The sequence below is a fragment of the Myotis lucifugus genome, unplaced genomic scaffold (genome assembly GCF_000147115.1).
Source record: "Myotis lucifugus unplaced genomic scaffold, Myoluc2.0 scaffold_9, whole genome shotgun sequence".
NCBI lineage: Eukaryota > Metazoa > Chordata > Mammalia > Chiroptera > Vespertilionidae > Myotis > Myotis lucifugus.
Genome location: NW_005871057.1, coordinates 8251407 through 8270994, shown reverse-complemented (window position 1 = coordinate 8270994; position 19588 = coordinate 8251407). Strand labels below are relative to the sequence as shown.

General features: G+C 33.8%; 1 protein-coding gene across 1 annotated transcript in view; it reads right to left on the bottom strand.

Moving 5' to 3' along the window:
- The window catches only part of LRRIQ1 (leucine rich repeats and IQ motif containing 1), a 189406-nt gene that overhangs the window by 59088 nt on the left and 110730 nt on the right, over positions 1–19588 (bottom strand). Inside the window, 5 exon segments of the mRNA XM_023749734.1 lie at positions 3430–3560; positions 11853–11935; positions 12202–12297; positions 12821–12942; positions 13601–13690. Coding sequence (XP_023605502.1) covers positions 3430–3560; positions 11853–11935; positions 12202–12297; positions 12821–12942; positions 13601–13690 — 522 coding nt within the window.

Below are 19588 nucleotides of genomic sequence, written 5' to 3'. Positions count from 1 at the left end.
AAAAAATGTCTTAATGTAACTAGTGGTCACTAGAATATCTGGCACATATATAACTGTCATTCAGTGAAATTAATGAAATGCCAAATGTACTTAACCCTTTGAGTGCCAACCAATATCCTAGGAACTATGCTAAAATTGCCAAGGCATTTTTGCTGATTTTATAGCAGTTTAGGAAAAAAATTATGAATTGCAAGTAAATGAAGTTACATATTCAATATCTTCCACAAAATCGTCATCTTCACAGCAAGAATTGACATATTTAGCAATATCATCATCACTAATAAAAGCAGACTTAGAACTGGACACTGCAGGAGGAGCGAGATAGCGCTCCCGGCACTTTTGGCGAAAAACAGGAGGAGTGCAATCGCGCTCCCCGGCACACCAGGGGTTAAGGTAGAAAAAAAAACCTAAACACATTTCATTTGGAAATGAAAACAAAAATACACATTGTATCATAGAGCATATGTGGAAATGTTTTATGTTCGATAGTCCTCTTTATCTCTACCACTATTTGAACTATTCTTAGTATCTAAATATATAAAAGCCTAATATGCAAAGTGTCCCCTTGGAAGTTCAACCAACCGGAAGTTTGATCGCTCTCTATGACATGCACTGACCACCAGGGGGTGGCACGGAAAGAAGAAAGGCCCCTGTTGGCAGCTGGCAGCCGGCAGCTGCTAGGGACCCCACCCATGCACAAATTTTGTGCACTGGGCCTCTAGTATTTTATATTAGCACAGAAATTAATAAGTATTCCATATGCACATATAAACTATTTTTGATAGTTACTTAGCTTCACATTTCATAGGAAAAGAAAAAATACCAAAAAACATGTTAGGATAGATTTCTTTTCTGATTTCTAAGTATGTGCTAATTTAAAGGGGAAAAATGCCCAGTTATCCTTTTCCCCAGGCATTTCCTTTTTAAAGTAACAATGCTCCTATTTAACAGGTAATATCTGTCGAGTTGGTATTAATTTTAGCAGAATTTCCACTCTTTCTTCTATTGTATCATTTTTTTGGGGGGGGGGCTTTATTTATTTAGTCTTATTGTTGACAGTATTACAGATGTCCCCATTTCTCCCCCACCTTTGTCCCCCTCCACCTAGGCCTCTCCACACTATTATCTGTGTCCATGGGTTATGCATATCTGCATGTAAGTTCCCTGGTTAATCTCTTCCCATCTTCCTCCTACTCTCCTCCTTTCCGGACCTGTCAGTCTGTTCCATGCACCTATGCCTCTAGACCAGCCGTGGGCAAACTACGGCCCGCGGGCCGGATCCAGCCTGTTTGAAATGAATAAAACTAAAAAAAAAAAAGACCGTACCCTTTTATGTAATGATGTTTACTTTGAATTTATATTAGTTCACACAAACACTCCATCCATGCTTTTGTTCCGGCCCTCCGGTCCAGTTTAAGAACCCATTGTGGCCCTAGAGTCAAAAAGTTTGCCCACCCCTGCTAGACCTATTTTGTTCATCAGTATCAAAAAATACCTTGTAACAAATGAAAATGAACACACAATAACCCAAAATCTATGGGACACAGAAAGACTAATCCTGAGAAAGAAGTTCATAGCATAACAGGCCTATCTCAAGATATAAAAATCTTGCCCAGCAGGCATGGTTCAGTGGACTGAGCATTGTCTTATCCACCAAGAGGTCACTGGCTCCATTCCAGATCAAGGCACATGCCCGGGTTGCGGGCAAGATCTCCAGTAGGGAGTGTGCCCAGAGGCTGATGATCAATTTCTTTCTCATTGGTGTTTATATATATCTCTCTCCCTCTTCCTACCTCTCTCTTTAAAATATCAATAAAAACATACTTTTAAAAAATATATAAAAAAGAAACAAGAAAAATATCAAATAAATTATCTAAAGCTACAACTAAAAGAACTAGAAAGAGAACAAGAAAAACCCAGAGTAAATAGAAGGAAGGAAATAATAAAGATCAGAGTGGAAATAAATGTCATAGAAACTAAAAACAAAAACAAAAACAACTACAACAAAAAAACCACCATGAATTATCAATGAAACCAAGAGCTAGTTATTTGAAAAGATATACCAGATTTATAAACCTTTATTCAGACTCATCAAGAAAGGGAGAAGACCCAAATATGTAAGTAAAATCAGAAATGAAAGAGGTGAAATAACAACTGACACACAGGAATATAAGGGATTGTTAGAAAATACTACAAACAACTATTTGCCAACAAATTGGACAATCTGGGAGAAATGGACAAATTCCTCAAAACATACAATGTTCCAAAACTCAATCAGGAAGAATCAGAAAACCTTAATAGAGGGATAACAACTAATAAAATTGAAACAGTAATCAAAAAACTCCCAGCAAACAAAAGTCTTGGACTGGATGGCCTCACAAGTGAATTTTACCAAACATCCAAAGTAGAACTAACACCAATCGCCTCAAACTATTCCAAAAAACTCAAGAGGAAGGAAGATTTCCAAGCTATTTTTAGGAGGCCAGCATTATTCTAATTCCAAAACCAGACAAAGACACTACAAAGAAAGAAAATTACAGGCCAATATCTTTGATGAATATAGATGCTAAAATCCTCAACAAAAATTAGCAAATCAGATTCAGCAATACATTAAAAAGACCATACACCATGACCAAGTGCACGAGATGCAATTCCAGGGATACAAGCTGGTAGAATGTTCGAAAACCAATAAATGTGATACATCACATAAACTAAATGAAGGATGAAAATCACATGACCAATTAACACAGGAAAAACATTCGACAAAATCCAGCACCCATTTTTGATAAAAACACTCATCAAAGTGGGAATAGTGGCCATAAATAATAAAGGCCACAGATGACAAACCTACAGCCAACATCATACTCAATGGGCAAAAACTAAGTGTTTCCCTTAACAGGAACAAGAAAATAAGGATGTCCACTTCTACTCTTTCTTTTAAAATAGTGAGTGGTGAAGTTAAGATTGTAATAAGAAAATGAACCCTTACTAAAAGTGAAGCCTTATTTTATATTGAAAACACATTTTAATTCCATTAAATTCCAGATTTTAATTTTAAATATTTAATACAGTTTGTGAATATAGTAAATTAAATATATTAGAATATCATTTCAATATTTGATTACTTCCATTGACATAGGCTAATATTATCTGTCATAAAATTTAAATTATATAGTAAAACTAATCATACAGCATTATAAGACTTTCACAAAAAATAGGAGGAATTCAAATTTATGAAAGCATTGATATAAATACTAAAACACTATACTAATTAATCAATACACTAAATTCATATTTTAGCTCCAGGAACCATATTTTGAATGTTATTTAGTTATATCTTATATATAATTTTTCATATATGTCCTTTAGTACTATTGAGGATTTTAAAAATTTTTTTTAAATACACATTTTAATCTATATATTTTTTACCTTTCTATGAATCTGTGATTAAAACATACCTTCAAAGTAACCAAGTCTCCTGGGTTGTAGCTTCTTTGGTGATTGTGTAGCAGAAACTTTACTTTCATTGTTTTTGAATAATGCTAGGCGCACTGTGGCATCTGGACAAAATAAGAAGATAAGACAGAAGGTCAGCCCTAGATCATTCCTTCTCTGAAATAGCTATATATTTTTTATGATAATATTAAAAATGATACCTGCTCTATAAAACTATGTGAAGCCGAAACCGGTTTGGCTCAGTGGATAGAGCGTCGTCCTGCTAACTGAGAGGTCCCAGGTTCGATCCCGGTCAAGGGCATGTGCCTTGGTTGCGGGCACATACCCAGTAGGAGGTGTGCAGGAGGCAGCTGATCAATGTTTCTCTCTCATTGATGTTTCTAGCTCTCTATCTCTCTCCCTTCCTCACTGTAAAAAATCAATAAAATATATTTTAAAAAAACTATGTGAAAATGATGATATTATTTTTTAAAGACTCATAATATGAAAAGGTAATCACCTGATAACAACTAATGAAATTGAAGCAGTAACCAAAACACTCCAGCAAACAAGTGTTGGACTGGATGGCTTCACAAGTGAATTTTACCAAACATTCCAGGAAGAACTAACACCAATCCTCCTCAAACTATTCCAAAAAGTTCAAGAAGAAGGAAGATTTCCAAGCTACTATTGGTTAACTGATTAAACACATAGCTACTATTTAATACAAAAGCAGAAACACTAATAATGTGAACAAATTTTACATCTAAAATGTCCAGTTATGGCATCATCCTTTTATTTGGGGTGTTGCTTCACTGTTTATTATTTTAGCTCCTTATTTAAATTCATAATATTTCTGCTGCAATAAAGTACAATTTCCATAAATACATAATAGGTAAAAGCTATTATTTTAGGAAATATCAAATACCCTATTTTTATCCTCTAAACTATGAGAAACTGGGCTAGATGAGATGGACGGAAGATAACCAATGGGATGAAGAACAGATATAAAATGATTATTCATTAATTTTACAGATAAATTAATAGTTTCTTTATTGCCCTAATTTATTGTATTTTACATAACAAAAATGTAAAAATCCTATATAGTAACTTTACAAGATAAATAGGATAATTGTAAACGTAGGGCCCTATATATTTCTTTTTATTTGAATGAATGGTTCTATAGAATGTAAAATTGGGGATTTGGTAAGTTAAAATAAGACAAAAGATTTTTGCTTGTTGATGAACTGTAAGGAAAGAAAAATATAGTAAGTAATAGGAAATAGAATAAAGAGTGGAAATTTTTACATTAAAGTAGGTTAACTTAGTTGTACACCTGAAACTAATAAAATAGTGTATGTCAATTATATAGGGTGTCCCGAAATTCACACAAGATTTGCAATTCAATTCAATTGAATAAAAACAAATAATATATTATATGCTAGCATTAAACCACAATTTAGTTCAATGTACATTTCTTAGTAACTCACATCATCTCGCAGGGGTTGGAGAAGGCAATGGGGGAAAAAAGGGAGATATGTAATTCTTTCAACAATAAAGATTTACTTAAAAAATAATCTTTGATTAATACCTAGTATAATAGAATTAAATATACTAGATGGAAAAAGAAGATTTTAAACATTATAAACCCCAAAATACATATCTTCATGAAATGCTAAGACAGCATGTGTTTTGGAGTATAAATCTGAAAAACAGTATCTTCAGAGTTATTCTCTAGCATGAGCAAACTGAAGGTTTTCACTATTCCTCTAATAATAATTTATCTTTAATAAGCATAATTTATATACTTCACAGATATTATATTTCATAATATTAGGGAAAAATTGGTCAATATTGAGCACATCTCATAATTATTAGTGACATGAATTATTATGAGTTGGGTTCTTTATATATTCAATATAAACCATCAAAAAGAATAATAAAAATCCTTGCATGTATATATTAAAATATATTTAATAGAATGAGTATTATATATCATTTAAGTTATTTACAGAAAAACATAATGGCATGCCAAAGGAGCATTAGTCATTCAGGCAGACAGATTACCATGGGCTTACATACCTGTAATGACACCTTATTATAACCTGCTGATCTTTCCTCACATTTTTCTGATTGTCTTGCCTTTCCATTTGAATATGTATTTTCTCAGGCAAAGGCATTACAATTCAACAGACCTGGGTTAGATTCAAGCTCAAACTTACACTAATTCTATGACTGGTAAAAATGCTCTCACGCTCTACCTCCTCTGTCCAATAGAAAAAAAATTGGTTTTGAAGTATTACTGTGAGATTTAATGAGATCATGTGTGTAAAGCATCAAAACTTGTGTCTATATAAATGTAGGTGCTCAACTAATGTAAGCATATAATTACAACATAAATAATAATAACAATTCCAATTTTTATATTCTTTTAAATGATGAATCCTTCATATAATAAGGTGGGATATATATATATATTTTTTTAATATATTTTATTGATTTTTTACAGAGAGGAAGGGAGAGGGATAGAGAGTTAGAAACATCGATGAGAGAGAAACATCGATCAGCTGCCTCCTGCACACTCCCTACTGGGTATGTGCCCGCAACCAAGGTACATGCCCTTGACCGGAATCGAACCTGGGACCCTTGAGTCCGCAGGCTGATGCTCTATCCGCTGAGCCAAACCGGTTAGGGCATATTTTATATATATATTTGATGGATCTATAATTGATTTCATTTTATTCAACATAGCACATAGAATAAAACCTATTGATCTTTTATAAGTACTTTGCAATCCCTATTGGGCAAATAACAATTTTTCTGTGACTTGATTTCTTAATATGTAAGACATGGATAACAATAACACTTTCCTCACACTATTATCAAGATTAAATAAACGAATATACACAAAATATTTAACAGTTGTCTAGCTCTATTTACTCAGTAAGATAATTTTATTCATCAAAAGCACATAAAGAGTGCTAAATTTTTAGTATTTTATTTCAAAACATTCTTATTTTACCATCTTAAATTGATTTAAAACTTAAATTAATTCAAATTTCAAAGGGATAATAATAAAGAAAAACATAGTAATTCTGGGCGGGGGAAAATATCACTTAATTTTGATAGTCCCTGGAAATACCACTGTGAACAAGACACTATTCTTACCCTCAAAAACTACATAATCAAGTAAAAAAAGCTTAGACATAAGGATATTGCAAAGAGTACAGCTTTGACATCTTTTCTTGCATTGCAAGTCAGGTTTATACATTTAAATTGATTCCTCTGATATCATCAATAGCATTTCTGTCCTTTTTTTTTAAGTCTTTATAGCTCCCAGTATGACTTGCCCAGTATCTGGGAAATAGGTTTTAATACATCTTAATAAAATATTTAAAGAAACCCATAAGTAAACTGAGTTTCTAGTATGCATGTGGCACTGTACTTGAAACTTTATCTTCATTGTCTCATTTAAACATCATAATTTTATTTAGACATTAGAATATACTAAAAATCATTTCCTTCCCTGTGGAATCCCATTTTAGTTTCTATAATCCTGACCTTAGCTTATTGATTTATCCTCACTAACTTCATACTGAAAATCTGGTTATTATCAATTTTCTTTATGTGCCAAGAACAATAATGTTATAAAATAAGTTTTATGTTAAGATTGAAAGACTAACTATATTTCATCATCTTATAAGGAGTAATATTTACTAACTTAAATTTGCCTTCCCAAATATAAATATGCACTTAAATGACTGTAGTACCCTACACACACAATCATACACATAATCAAAGTCAAATGTATTTAGTGACTTTTATCTAACTTATTTCTGATTTTATTAACAGTTATTTATTGAACATCTACCATATACCAGGCAGGGTATTAGGTTCTGGGTATTCAATGTGGAACAAATAGAGTCTTGGCATCAAGGACATTACTATTTAAATGAGTTTTATCATCATTTTGTGGATATAAGAAAGTAAGATTTGATAAAATTCTTATAAATTTGTTGGAAATCACTGAGGCAATCAAAACATATCATTAATAAACTTCGTTTTACCACAGTTTTGTCTATACTATTCCCTTTTCATGCTTCCCCCTTAACATTTATTAGTTGCCTTATCATTTTACAACCTAATCTCTTTGCTATAGCCTATGAACTGCTTAATTCATATTTAAAAAATTAGCCTGTCTTATTTTCTAGCAGGCTTAATTCTTGGCTATAACTAAATGTTACCAACACAGTCTCAAGTTATTTTCTTTATTGAAATAAAATCACTAACTATTGGAATGCTTAGCATGTACTTAATACTGTACTAGGTGTTACAAATAGATGCAAAATGATACTTATCCCTACTTGTGGCTCTACATTTATAACTAAACTAGAGGCCCGATGCATGAAATTCGTGCAAGAGTAGGCCTCCTTCTCCTGGCTCCCGGCAACGGCTTCCCTCTGGCACCTGGGACCCGGGCTTCTGGCCCCCGGCTTCATCCAGAAGGATGTCCGCAATGACATTGGTCTAATTAGCATATTAACCTTTTATTCTTATAGATTAACTTTGTTTGCTCCAGCCTGCTCTTTCTTTTCTCTAATTATAAAATTCAAAATGCATAAGCATGATAAATGTTGGAAAACATTATGTCTTCAGCTTTATGTCCATAGCCCTTAAGCTTCTTACCATCTGTTCTTCACCAAAATCCCTATGCCCAGGACTCTCTGAGGAGTGGTCCATGTCAAAGCCAGTCACTCACTCTCTTTCCCCACTTGGCTCATCTCATTCTTGCTACCAATTATACTCACTACCTTTAGGTTATTGACCCTCATCTATACTAAGAAAAGGGTAATATGCTAATTAGACTGGGAGACCTTACAGGAGACCTTCCAGATATCCTTCTGGACAAAGCCATGGTGGTGGGGCTCGGGCAGAGGCTGGCGGGGGTGGGGGGAGGGAAGTTGGGGGCAAGCAGGCCGGCAGGGAGGGCAATTGGGGGTGATCAGGCTGGCAGGGGGGGAGGCTATCAGGCCAGCAGGCAGTTAGGAGCCAGCAGTCCCGGATTGCAAGGTTTAAGCCCAATCCCCCAGGATGTCCGACTGCCGGTTTAAGCCCGATCCCCCAGGATGTCCTACTGCCGGTTTAGGCCTGATCTCTGGAGGATTGGGCCTAAACCGGCAGTCAGACATCCCCTGGGGTATCTCAGATTGGAGAGGGTGCAGGCAGGGCTGTGGGACATCCCCCATGCATGAATTTCATGCACCGGGCCACTAGTGTATTCAATAAACCAGCAACTCTCACCTTGCACATAATGTGTTTGACTACAGTACCAAACTCTAAAGTTCCCTAGGTATCTGTTAGTTTCCAGGGCAGATCACCACATGCTGAAATTCTGTGCATAAGGCAACAGTAAAAACAAAAACACAAACATATAAAACCCCACAAAAAACAAGACTAGTCATAACTGGTTTGTGCTTATGTCCATCATGAGGGAAATATCAACAACTTACTAGGAATAACAATAATCAGAACCCAAACCCAAATTGAGTAAAAACAATCATGGTAACTTCTCACAATTTTGTATTTTCTCCTGTGGCTTCCCGTCAATTTCCCTGGCCCTGCCCCTCCTCCTCCTGCTTCTACTCTTTAAAGCAAATGGGCTCATTTATCACAATAGAAGTCATCAATACTGAGTCTCCCCTGATGGCTGCCCACACTGTGTGTTTCCTCAGCCCCTTGCTTCTTCATTAATCAGTGTTCTCAGTGGGATTATTACTCTACCTGCAACTTTCTTTAAATAATTGACCCCATGCCTTTTGCCCTATTCTCACTCTCATCATAAATCATATATTATTGTCTCATATATCCCTTGGCTAATAAATATATGTAAAAGATATAAAAAGAAAATATTATTAAGTGCTTGCTAAGAGCAACTAGCTCTAAGGTTTTTCATAGCAGAAAGTTGAATCAAAGCTTCCATACTCCATGCATTTATGCTTCACCTCCTTGAAAACTGTGGCTGTGTTAGATTTAGGATGTAACTGGTTCCATTTAATTAAAGGTTCCTATTCTCTGAAGCCCCACCTGCCACCCTCCCTACCCCCACAGAGCTGGTTAGTATCCAGTAGTTTTAAGGAAAATGTTGCCCTCTGGTGGCTTGAAAATTTCAAGTTGTCCATGTAAGATATATCTCCATTTATATTTGAAAAGTATTAGTAAGTTTTTAAGTTCCATCAGAATTTAAATATTTCAAATATTATTTTAAGTTCTTAGTGAGTAGAATTTTTAAATTATGGTCATTATTTTTGTCATAGTCAAATAAATAAATAGCATATCACAGACTAATTAAATTTTAAAACTGAAAAAGTACTAGAAAATGCTTTAGTCTATAAAGAAGAAGACCCAATAACAGTGTTAAATAATTTGCTCACAGATACAAAATGACATAAGTGCTATATCATCAATCTGGTAGAATTTTAAAGCATCATAATGGAGAAGGGCCCACTGATACTCTTTTTCTCTGTTAATCTTACTTTGAATATTACTATGATGTGTATCTGTTGTGAGGGGGGAGTAGAGAAACAGAAGGAGGAGAATTTATGGTTATCGTTAAGTTTTACATTTTAGAACTCAATTTTTAAAAAGCCTTTTATTTCATCAATCTAATAGTATTTTGGTAAAACAAAAGCTTAACAGATAGATACAGAACCTCACACAGTAATAAGAATGCAATTGGTTTTATAGTCATGTAATTAGAGTAAAAATCCCAATAAAAATTACACAACTGCCATTTTGGATTTTTACCTAACAGGCCATGCTTAATGACCACTATTAAAATGTTAAATTTAAGATGTAGTTGTTAACTTGGATGTCTAATTGTACTTTTTTGTTTGTTACCCTACCATGCCCCCTTGTGACAGATAAAAAGAGGTTTAATTTTTGCCTGATAATAATTATGTCTAATCTTTGGCCATTAAAGCAATTACTTTGATGTATAAGCATATATTCTTTATTCAAACTTTTGCTAAAACATATTATTTACTATGCTCAACCTAAAAAACAATTGCTCAGTTATAAGAATTAGTAAGAAAAATCTATATATATTTCCAGAGACTGAGTCTAACAGAATAAACTTTTCCTTAGCTTCAATATCAGAAACCATGCAAATACTTTTTAAAATAAATATTGAGCATAAATTAGTAATTGTTTAACATTGGTTGAATCAGTTCTTAAGCCACTTCTGATATTTGAACTTGCCACAGGAGTTTCAGAAACTTTTATTATTATCAAAATAGCTAATGTTATAGTACTAAAGATATGCTTGAAATTAATTTTAATATTTTAAAACTGACAAACTTTTAGTACATAATAAAAATACTAGTTATCTCAAAAATAAAAAATTAAGATATCACTAATATAACATCAGAAAAGGAAAGTTGAACATTTGTGAATATAAAAATGAATTACCAGTACATTATCAATGGCTAGTAAGTACTATGCCAATACATATCAGTTATTCCTTGAAAACTAACAGTATTTTGACTATTTTTATTTGTTTTTCTTTTCATTAAATATATATTATATATGCTACTTAGAATTATACTATTGAACTTATAATAAATAGTAATACATAGAAAAATAATAAAGATAAAATTAACCTTTTGAATGCTTCTTTGTATGCTTAAGTCTATGATTTCATAAGTAAATATTTATAAACTTATGAGTAAATGCAAATATATATGCAATTTGCAAGTTATAGATATAAAGTCATAATAACCTGCTATTTCTCTCCCTGCCACCTATTAACTATTCCACATATTAAATAATTATGCTAACATGATTAAAGTTATCCAAAAACAACAAATGATTTAAATAGCCTGATAAGTGGGATTGAAGAAAAGATGCTTTTCTATAACTAATGTGGATTTTATTTTCCCAAGTTCTACATAATTATGAAAGATACATATCATTGTGCTTCTTTTCCAAATTATCAAGTTCATAGCTAATGTGAACAGTTCATGGGCCTGATGAATTTACATAAATAGTATATTGACTAAACATGCAATTTAAAAACACACAAAGGAATAAGCACGTGAAGCAGATGCTCTTTAAAATCAACTTCTGCCAAAATAAACCTGCTCAGTAATAAATTACAGAATAATTTTTTTAGTGCACAATAGATAAAAGAATCAATAGCAAAGTAGATAAGAAGTAGAAAAAAGTAAAAATAACATTTAAGAGCATAACAAATAATTTACTGTAATAACAATTTTATTATTGGAATTATTACCTCAGAAACACTCATATTTGCATTTCATTTCTGTTCTTATTAAATACAATTTGGTAAAAATATTTTAAAAGGATGTATATTCCACGTCAAACACACAGTTATTATTCAAAGAGCATTGAATACCCACCTAATTTTTTCCTTAATTTCTTCGATTTCATTTTCTGTGCTCTCTTCAGCATTTGCTGAGCAGTAGAAATATCCTTAAAGCCCCTGTTAAGAGATTAAAATTAATAAAGACAAAACAAATATCCAGGCAATATTTATATAAACATATACATATAAACATACATATCTGAATTATATTGTCTTAAAGCAAATTTGAATTTCCATTGAAGAATGTGAAATTTAACAGATACATAGTTTCTTCAAAACTAATAAAGGTATTTTTGAAATCTTGAAAAATATCTGCCTTGGACATTTAAGAGTCTTTCAATTTTATAAATCTTTAATATTTTAGTGTAAAGTAGACCACATACCATTCTTCTGAAATTTTTTCCTCTATTTCAGATTTTAGCAAACTCTTTCTGCTGGTCTTTGATTCAGGTGCCTGGGATAAAGTGCTACTTTCTGATCTGGCAATAGAAAAAACACACACAACTGAATCAACACAAGTATATCAGCACTTTTTTAAACTACAAGCTATTTATGTTGCCTCAAACTTGAAAATAAAATCCATTTAAGTTACAGAAAAGCTTTATCTTGAAAAGCAATAAATGTCTGCCATTAATTTAAAATGTTTACATTGCAATTACTTGAAGCATATTTCAATCGTTTTGTGGAAAGAAATGCAGCACCAGAATTTTTATTCTAATCTTTATCTCAACCTATATAGTAGTATTTAAAAGTTTACTTGTTTACAACAATTACATTATTTTACTGACACAAGTTTTGTAGTTTCTTGAATGAATCTACTACCTTACATATTTTTATTACCTTGAAAACTCTATAAAATAACTGTATGTTAACACTAAATGTTGCTCCATCTTCTAAACAAGTAAAGTTGCTCCTATTTTCATTATTTTCCTACTTTTGCAAAGAATGTAATATTCTTAAGTATGTCATTCGTGGGTCAATCCAAGAAGTGATTTGGCTTACCTGCCATTGAACTGTGTGTGTTCCGATGAAAACAAATTTTCTTTCTCATTACATAGCCATGCTTGAGCTGGACGACTTGGTAAATTAAGTGAAGTATCATCATTGTTTAAGGTTCCAGAAAACTTATCAGGAAAAAAATTACATAAATATAAAATAAATTGAAAAATTCTGGCATTCATATTGTATTATTTTACATGTAGCAGAGAGCAAGTAGCCTCCTAAGGAAAATGTATAAAAATTGATCATTATAATAAAATGAAATTTATGTAATAAAGATATAAGTATTCTTTGTTGTAGTGATGAGGAATACTCTTTTTGGTATAGCTTGCATATACAAAATGATTAATTGCAAAGATCTTTAAAAATCTCAGGAAACAAAAACTTCAAAGATTATCAAATAAATAACAGATATTGCAGTACATTGACCTCTGACTGAGAATCTTCAGCTGTTGCCCTGTTAATGCATATTTTTATATTTTAAAAGTGCTTTCAACTAGTGATTTTAGTCTACTGCCAAATATGCAGCTGAACTGCATCATTTTTTTTTTTGCTACTGTGAAATAAAGTGTTGAAAGAAATCCAAAATAAAGAAAAAAATTAGGAGCAAATGAAAGAAAGGCTACATGAATAATTACATCTGGGGATGAGGAGGAAGTCAGAGGCTTCTAAAAGTAATTGTGTTTTTCAAGTCAATAAATTGTATTATTAATCACTGCGAAACAGCACAACCCTAAGAAATGAGCACAGATCGAGCACTAAGAGGTTTCCATGACATGTTACCTTTGGCCAGTGCAGCTGGTTTGGTAGAAGCTGTGTTTGTGAAGGGAAGCAGGCGGGATCTAAAGCTCGCCATTCTTTCTCTAAGGCAGCCTGCACGAATAATAGCATGAATGTACATCGCTTAGCTTGCATAACTTTTACAAAGAATTTCTAAGTTGTCTTTATATACTACTTAAGTTAAGAAAACATATCAGAATTTTTATTTACATGAAAATTTGCTACTTGTTATTGTGAGATGTTATGCATCTGCTTAATGCAATCATTCTAAAAAATGGGATAAGATTTTTTTTTATCCCCAGTGGAATAAAGTGAGAACTCGAGTACTCAAGTGCTCTAACAGTGAGAGGTGCAGACTGCTCAGTGTATTTAACCGTTTGATAACTATGACTCTGAGACAATGCTAGATGTAACGGAGGGAAATAATCTATTAGTTATTTATAATATAAATTATAATATCTTCCATTAAACCTCACTATTGAAAATGTATAGTAGTTTAACACATTAGTATCCATTTTTCTATAAACACTATAAGATAGCTTTTATTTAATATTTTTCCAAAATTTCCCAAATTTTTTGGATAGAAAAATATTTTTATGGCAATATAAGAAACACAGTTCTTAATATTGTATTCTCTCATTTAAGTGCTTGAAGTAAAAAAGATAAATTTAAATTTTGAAAGCTCCCATTTTAAATCCCTTTACTCTTTACCTTAGAATATCTTTATTTCATTTATGTAATTTACAAATTTATTTATCTTTCTATAATGAGACTATACTAGTTATGCTAGTTTGTATAACTTCGGACATAATTACCCAAATTTTATTTGCTTGGATGATCTAATCTGATTTAGAATAAACTTCCGTGGCTCTACAATGTTTTTAGAATCTTTATTTAAAAGAAAGATGATCAGAATACCAATAAACTTGTTTCTTAAAGGTTCTAAAATGATTAAACATATTTATGATTTAAAAACTAGCATCATTATGTTCTGGGGAGATGGGAGTGCAATTTTCAATTTATACTTTTGCAAAATTCTTGACCATTGCTTGAAAGACCATTGGGAAGGCAACACTAAGATATCCTAACTACAGGCTAGCATTGCAATGAAAGACTTTCACTTACATAGCATTTAGTCTTAGGAAGCCTAATCAAATTTATATTATTTGAATATCTATGCAAATAGGACACCTTTGATGAGTGTTAAACAGATACGTTGTCCAATTCCATCAAGGCAGAGATCACTGACATATATATCACAGTTTGATCCTAGTTAGATCTGGTTTAAGAATGCTATTTGATGCAAAGGTGCAAACAGGTTTCTGGGCTCAGATTTTTAAATTATTTCTTTTGTATGACAAATAAAGGCAAATCCAGATATAGCTCAGGAAAGATCAAGACCTACAGCATATCAGCTACGATCAAATTAGTGTTCTTAGTCTGGTGAGAACAGAGAAGATGTGAAGATGTAGAGACAATATTATAAAAGGCAATGTTCCAGAGGATTCTGGGAAGATGGCGGAGTAGGAAGCACCAGGAACCTGTCTCCCAATTGATGTAACTATGTTGGGATTCTGGAGTCTTTGGAAGGCTTGTGACTTCCAGGGGAAAATTGGATGGTAAATTGAAGTTAATTTCGGTCAATTTCAGCCCTCACCACAGTAGCAGCTATCTATCTTCCATCCCCAACCCTGAGGCAGGCAGCTGCTCATGTGTTTCTGAAGCAGCTTGCACACAGCATGTAGGAGTCAGGGTAGACAATGAGGACTTTGTCCTCCAAATATTGGGGATCTGTTCTCTAATGGCTGATTATTGCTTCTGACCACAGAGGTGCAAAGAGCTTTTGTTGTTGCACCTGCTCTATTGTTGCAAGCCCTGCCCTGCCAGCTAAATGATTTCCAGGGGATTACCAGGGCTGGTGTCCCCCCTGCATCTTCATTTTTCGCCCTTTTCCTCTTTTGGGAGCCAGACATTAAAGGCTAGGAAATTCGTTAAAATTTTTCTAGAAGATGAAAGCATTAATATAAAATGTTAAAGAAATTTTTAGTAATTATGTAATCATAACCAAATAATGTTACCAAGACTAATGATTTATATGAGTTCAAACATTAATATTAAGTCTATTTGGCAGTACCTAGAATGTTGAGGGGAAAATATCTCAAAATGTCAGGGAGGAATTGGCCAATATTATAAATACTACTGTTTTAAAAATGTATATCAATAGATCATGATCACCACTGGATATTTATACAAATGCCAGTTATGGCTTAAGAAAACCTTCTGTTCAGATATTTTATAGCTCACAACTGAGGATCTGGAAAGGTTTCTGGTTACTAAAATACTATTATCAAATTTATATATTGAAAATGAACTTGAATTTAGATAAATTTGTAACTCTATTTTCACAATTGAGCATTGATCAGATATGCGTATACTATGTGGCTTTTGATCAGAGAAGGAATCATTATTATATAATCCAACTTTGAGAGACTAGACTATAAGGCTATCAGAAAGAGGAGCTGCAAGTAATACACATGTTTATTTGTATATTAATATACAATTTTTTTCATGCAATCCAGTGCAGTCACTAAGATCAAACTTGTCCTAAGTATCAGGTCAGTTAGAGTTAAACAAGTCCTAGAAATTCTAAAAGCCATGATTTGATTTTTTCCCTACTCCCTTCATGACCCGCCACCCTGCCCCAACACTTCCCTCTTCTTCTGTCCAAGTTGACTCTTGCTATCCCCCCAAAAATTATTTCTAATATTTCATGATAACTTCTGTTACATCTCAAAATCCTTAGTTTGGAAACTTAGCTAATTCTGAATCCTAAATCTCATTTTCTAAACCCTCTTCATCATCAATGGAAAAGCTTATATTATTGGAGATTTCTGTTATATATTCCATAGGTGCCTCTTTTCACTAAACCAAATATGTCACTTTTCTTTTGCCTTTTCCTTTGCCTATACTTTGGGTTTTGTTTGTTTGTTTATTGTCTCTCAATGTACTATAATATGTAGTACTCCCTAGAGTAAATTTGAGATAGGGATCCAAATATGAACTCCAGAGCTAAAAGTTGCCTCATATAATGCATGTTATATCCTCCTCGAACATTATCCCTGCACTCTTATTGAATGTGACTTTGGTCTTAGACAAATAAACAAAACAAACACACACAACAACAACAACAAAACAAATCCAAATTTGTTGTGGTTTTTGTTTTTGTATTTATGATATATTAGCTTTCCTCTTCTTCTCTGTGTTTAGGTACTCATAAGAGGATTGGTTGTTTAAATTTAAAGACAACTTTATTTGTTCTTTATATGTTGGCTTCTAAAGAGCATATGTAAAAGAGAAAATTAAACACTGTTAAATTAAGTCAACAACTAAAATTTATTTTATAACTTAGAGTGCAAAAAGAAGTGCCAATGTAGATCACTATGCCACATCAGACTTAATACACCTATTATTTTAGATATTTATTATGTTGTTATTTACATTTCATGACAAAGTGGCAACATTTTCAACAAAAGGAGATTTAGACCTAGGTTCATGAAGACATCTGCTAAAATAATTCATTTTATAAGGTGATACGTTGAGTACTCAAGGACTAAGAAAATGTCTTACTCATCAATGTTTCAGAGGATCATTATGAGTAGTATGTAGTCGGTGCTCAATGTTGGGAGACAATTCTTCATGGGTCTCCCACATTTCTGCATGTCTTATTACAGATTTTTTTTTCTCCAAGACTGTATTTTCAAAAATCTTTGTATAGCTAACAGGCTGGGAGGATAAGAGATATCTTATGTTTCACCGTACCTTAGAGGAACCTAACTTACTTAGTGTTACCCAGACTCATGGGGTATTTGGCACATTGATTCAACTGATGGATTTGGGCATGGTTCATAGTAGAGGACAGAGCTAAAGTTATCTCTTGGGCAGGGTCTTTTATAATATTGTTTTTGCTTCTATATAAACTAGAAATTGACCTGTTACATGTTTTACTTTTCCATCCCTAAGTGCCATAGGGGATTATCCCAATAAGGGAAAATTGCAGGCAGAGAAGTGCTAGTGTGATAAACTCTTATGACCAATGGGTCAGGATTTAGTGTGAGCATCTCTACCTTCTATGTCCAAGCTTTCACTATATAGATGAGATCCTGTAGGTTGTATGTGAATTATATATCAATTTTTTAAAATCCTGTTTCAATGGTCCTGATTATGGTGAGTATTATCACACACATTTGTATTCAGGGGCTAGCTGATAGATCTGAAAAAAATTCTGGGGCCTGAATTCTGAAGCCTGTTTATCAGTAGGTTCTGGGGACTCGCCTATGTGGGAAAAAGTACAATGTTCAGTCTCTCCAGTAGCCAAGGAAAAACTCCTGTCTATTCAGCTCTTTACCACAAAAAAGGAGGCCCAACATCATATCAGACCCTTTCAGTAATGCAGATAATAGAAGTCTCTGTGAATGGTGATTTGGCTATTTGGAACCTCTCTCCTCCAACTGGAAGCATCCTTGTGGTTTTGGGTTTGTGGCCCTTCTCACCCAGATGCCAGGCATATTTATATTGAAATCAGCTATTGCCATCCTACTTGACTAGAAACTAAATGATTGACCCATTGAGGCCTTGTGACTGTCTGGCTTGATGTTCTCAGTTTGAGAAGTCAGATTCAATCACCAACAGGTATGACAGCCCCAAAAGCCACACTTGTTAGAGTGGCTCAGTGGCATCTCAGCTTTACATGAAAAAGTGGAAGTCATACCTCTCAGGAAAACTTTGTCCCCACTTCATGGCCTAATCCGAAGCTGCTGGCTTGGAGGGACCTTGATTCACTCAGGTTCCCCTAATGCTTTGGCCTGGTTCAGGGATGGTTCAGCTAGGCTGAAACTCAACTGAATCTTGAGCTGCAGCCAATGGCCTCAGAGTTTGGTCTGCCATGTGGAAAACTATAGACTCGCTGACTAAAAACACTCTGTTTGGGGCCCACACACCAGGGAAACAAATCACAGCTGCACCTGATTACCAAACAGAACCATTCTGATTACTCATGTGGATGTCCATGGCAAGGCCTATTCTCCATGAGACGAGTAGAATCGTATCACTAATTGGGCCTGATTCTGTTTCTGAGGCGAGCCTTCCGGTGCTTGCCATACCTGTGACTTCTGCAAAACTTACTTAATTGTTTTACGGTGGAGGAGGTCCCATTCCATGGGTCCTTGTCTCTGCCTGCTCTTGGAAAATTGACCACACGCATTACACCTTCAATACCTTACCTTTGTTTATACCTTTTCAGATGATCTATTAGCTGATTTTGGCCATATAACTGTGACCTTTGAAACTTGTCTTCATAATTTCTCAATTTTCTAGACCATTGGAGTCTGACAGTTGTGTGTGTTTTATTACAAAATCCACTCAACAAGGAGCTAATAGTGGGACTCTACCCACTCACACTTCCTTTTGTCCATGCAATTTAAAAAGTAGTTTGATCAGTTAACTGGGGATCAGTAAGGATTAACCATTACAGCTACTTCCTAAGTAATAATTAGGAAAAATGCATGGCGGGTTTTGACAGCTCAGGATTCTATCCTGGTCACTCCTGTGCAAAATGCTTAATTATTTTCCCCAATAGCAAGTCTCAGGCCAGCATTATTGCCATATCTTCATGGCGAGGCCTGGCCAAAGGGCGCTTAGGATAAGTTACATGGTTAAGTTTTATAAAAATGCACCCTTTCCTCTAGTTCCCCACCCTGCCAGATGGAAGGTCTAACTGTAGTATACAATTATAGCTAAATGAAGTGGAAACTGAAATTTTGAGGAGATGGAAAACAACCTCTCAGAACCACTGAAGGGAATACCTTATATTCTGAGAGGTATAGGGGAGAGAAATTAGCAAACTTTTTCCTTCAGAACTATCCCAGAAGCCTTTATCCACAAGAAAAATGTTCCTAAATTGCTGCAAGCACCTTAAATTTAACCTATTGCTGG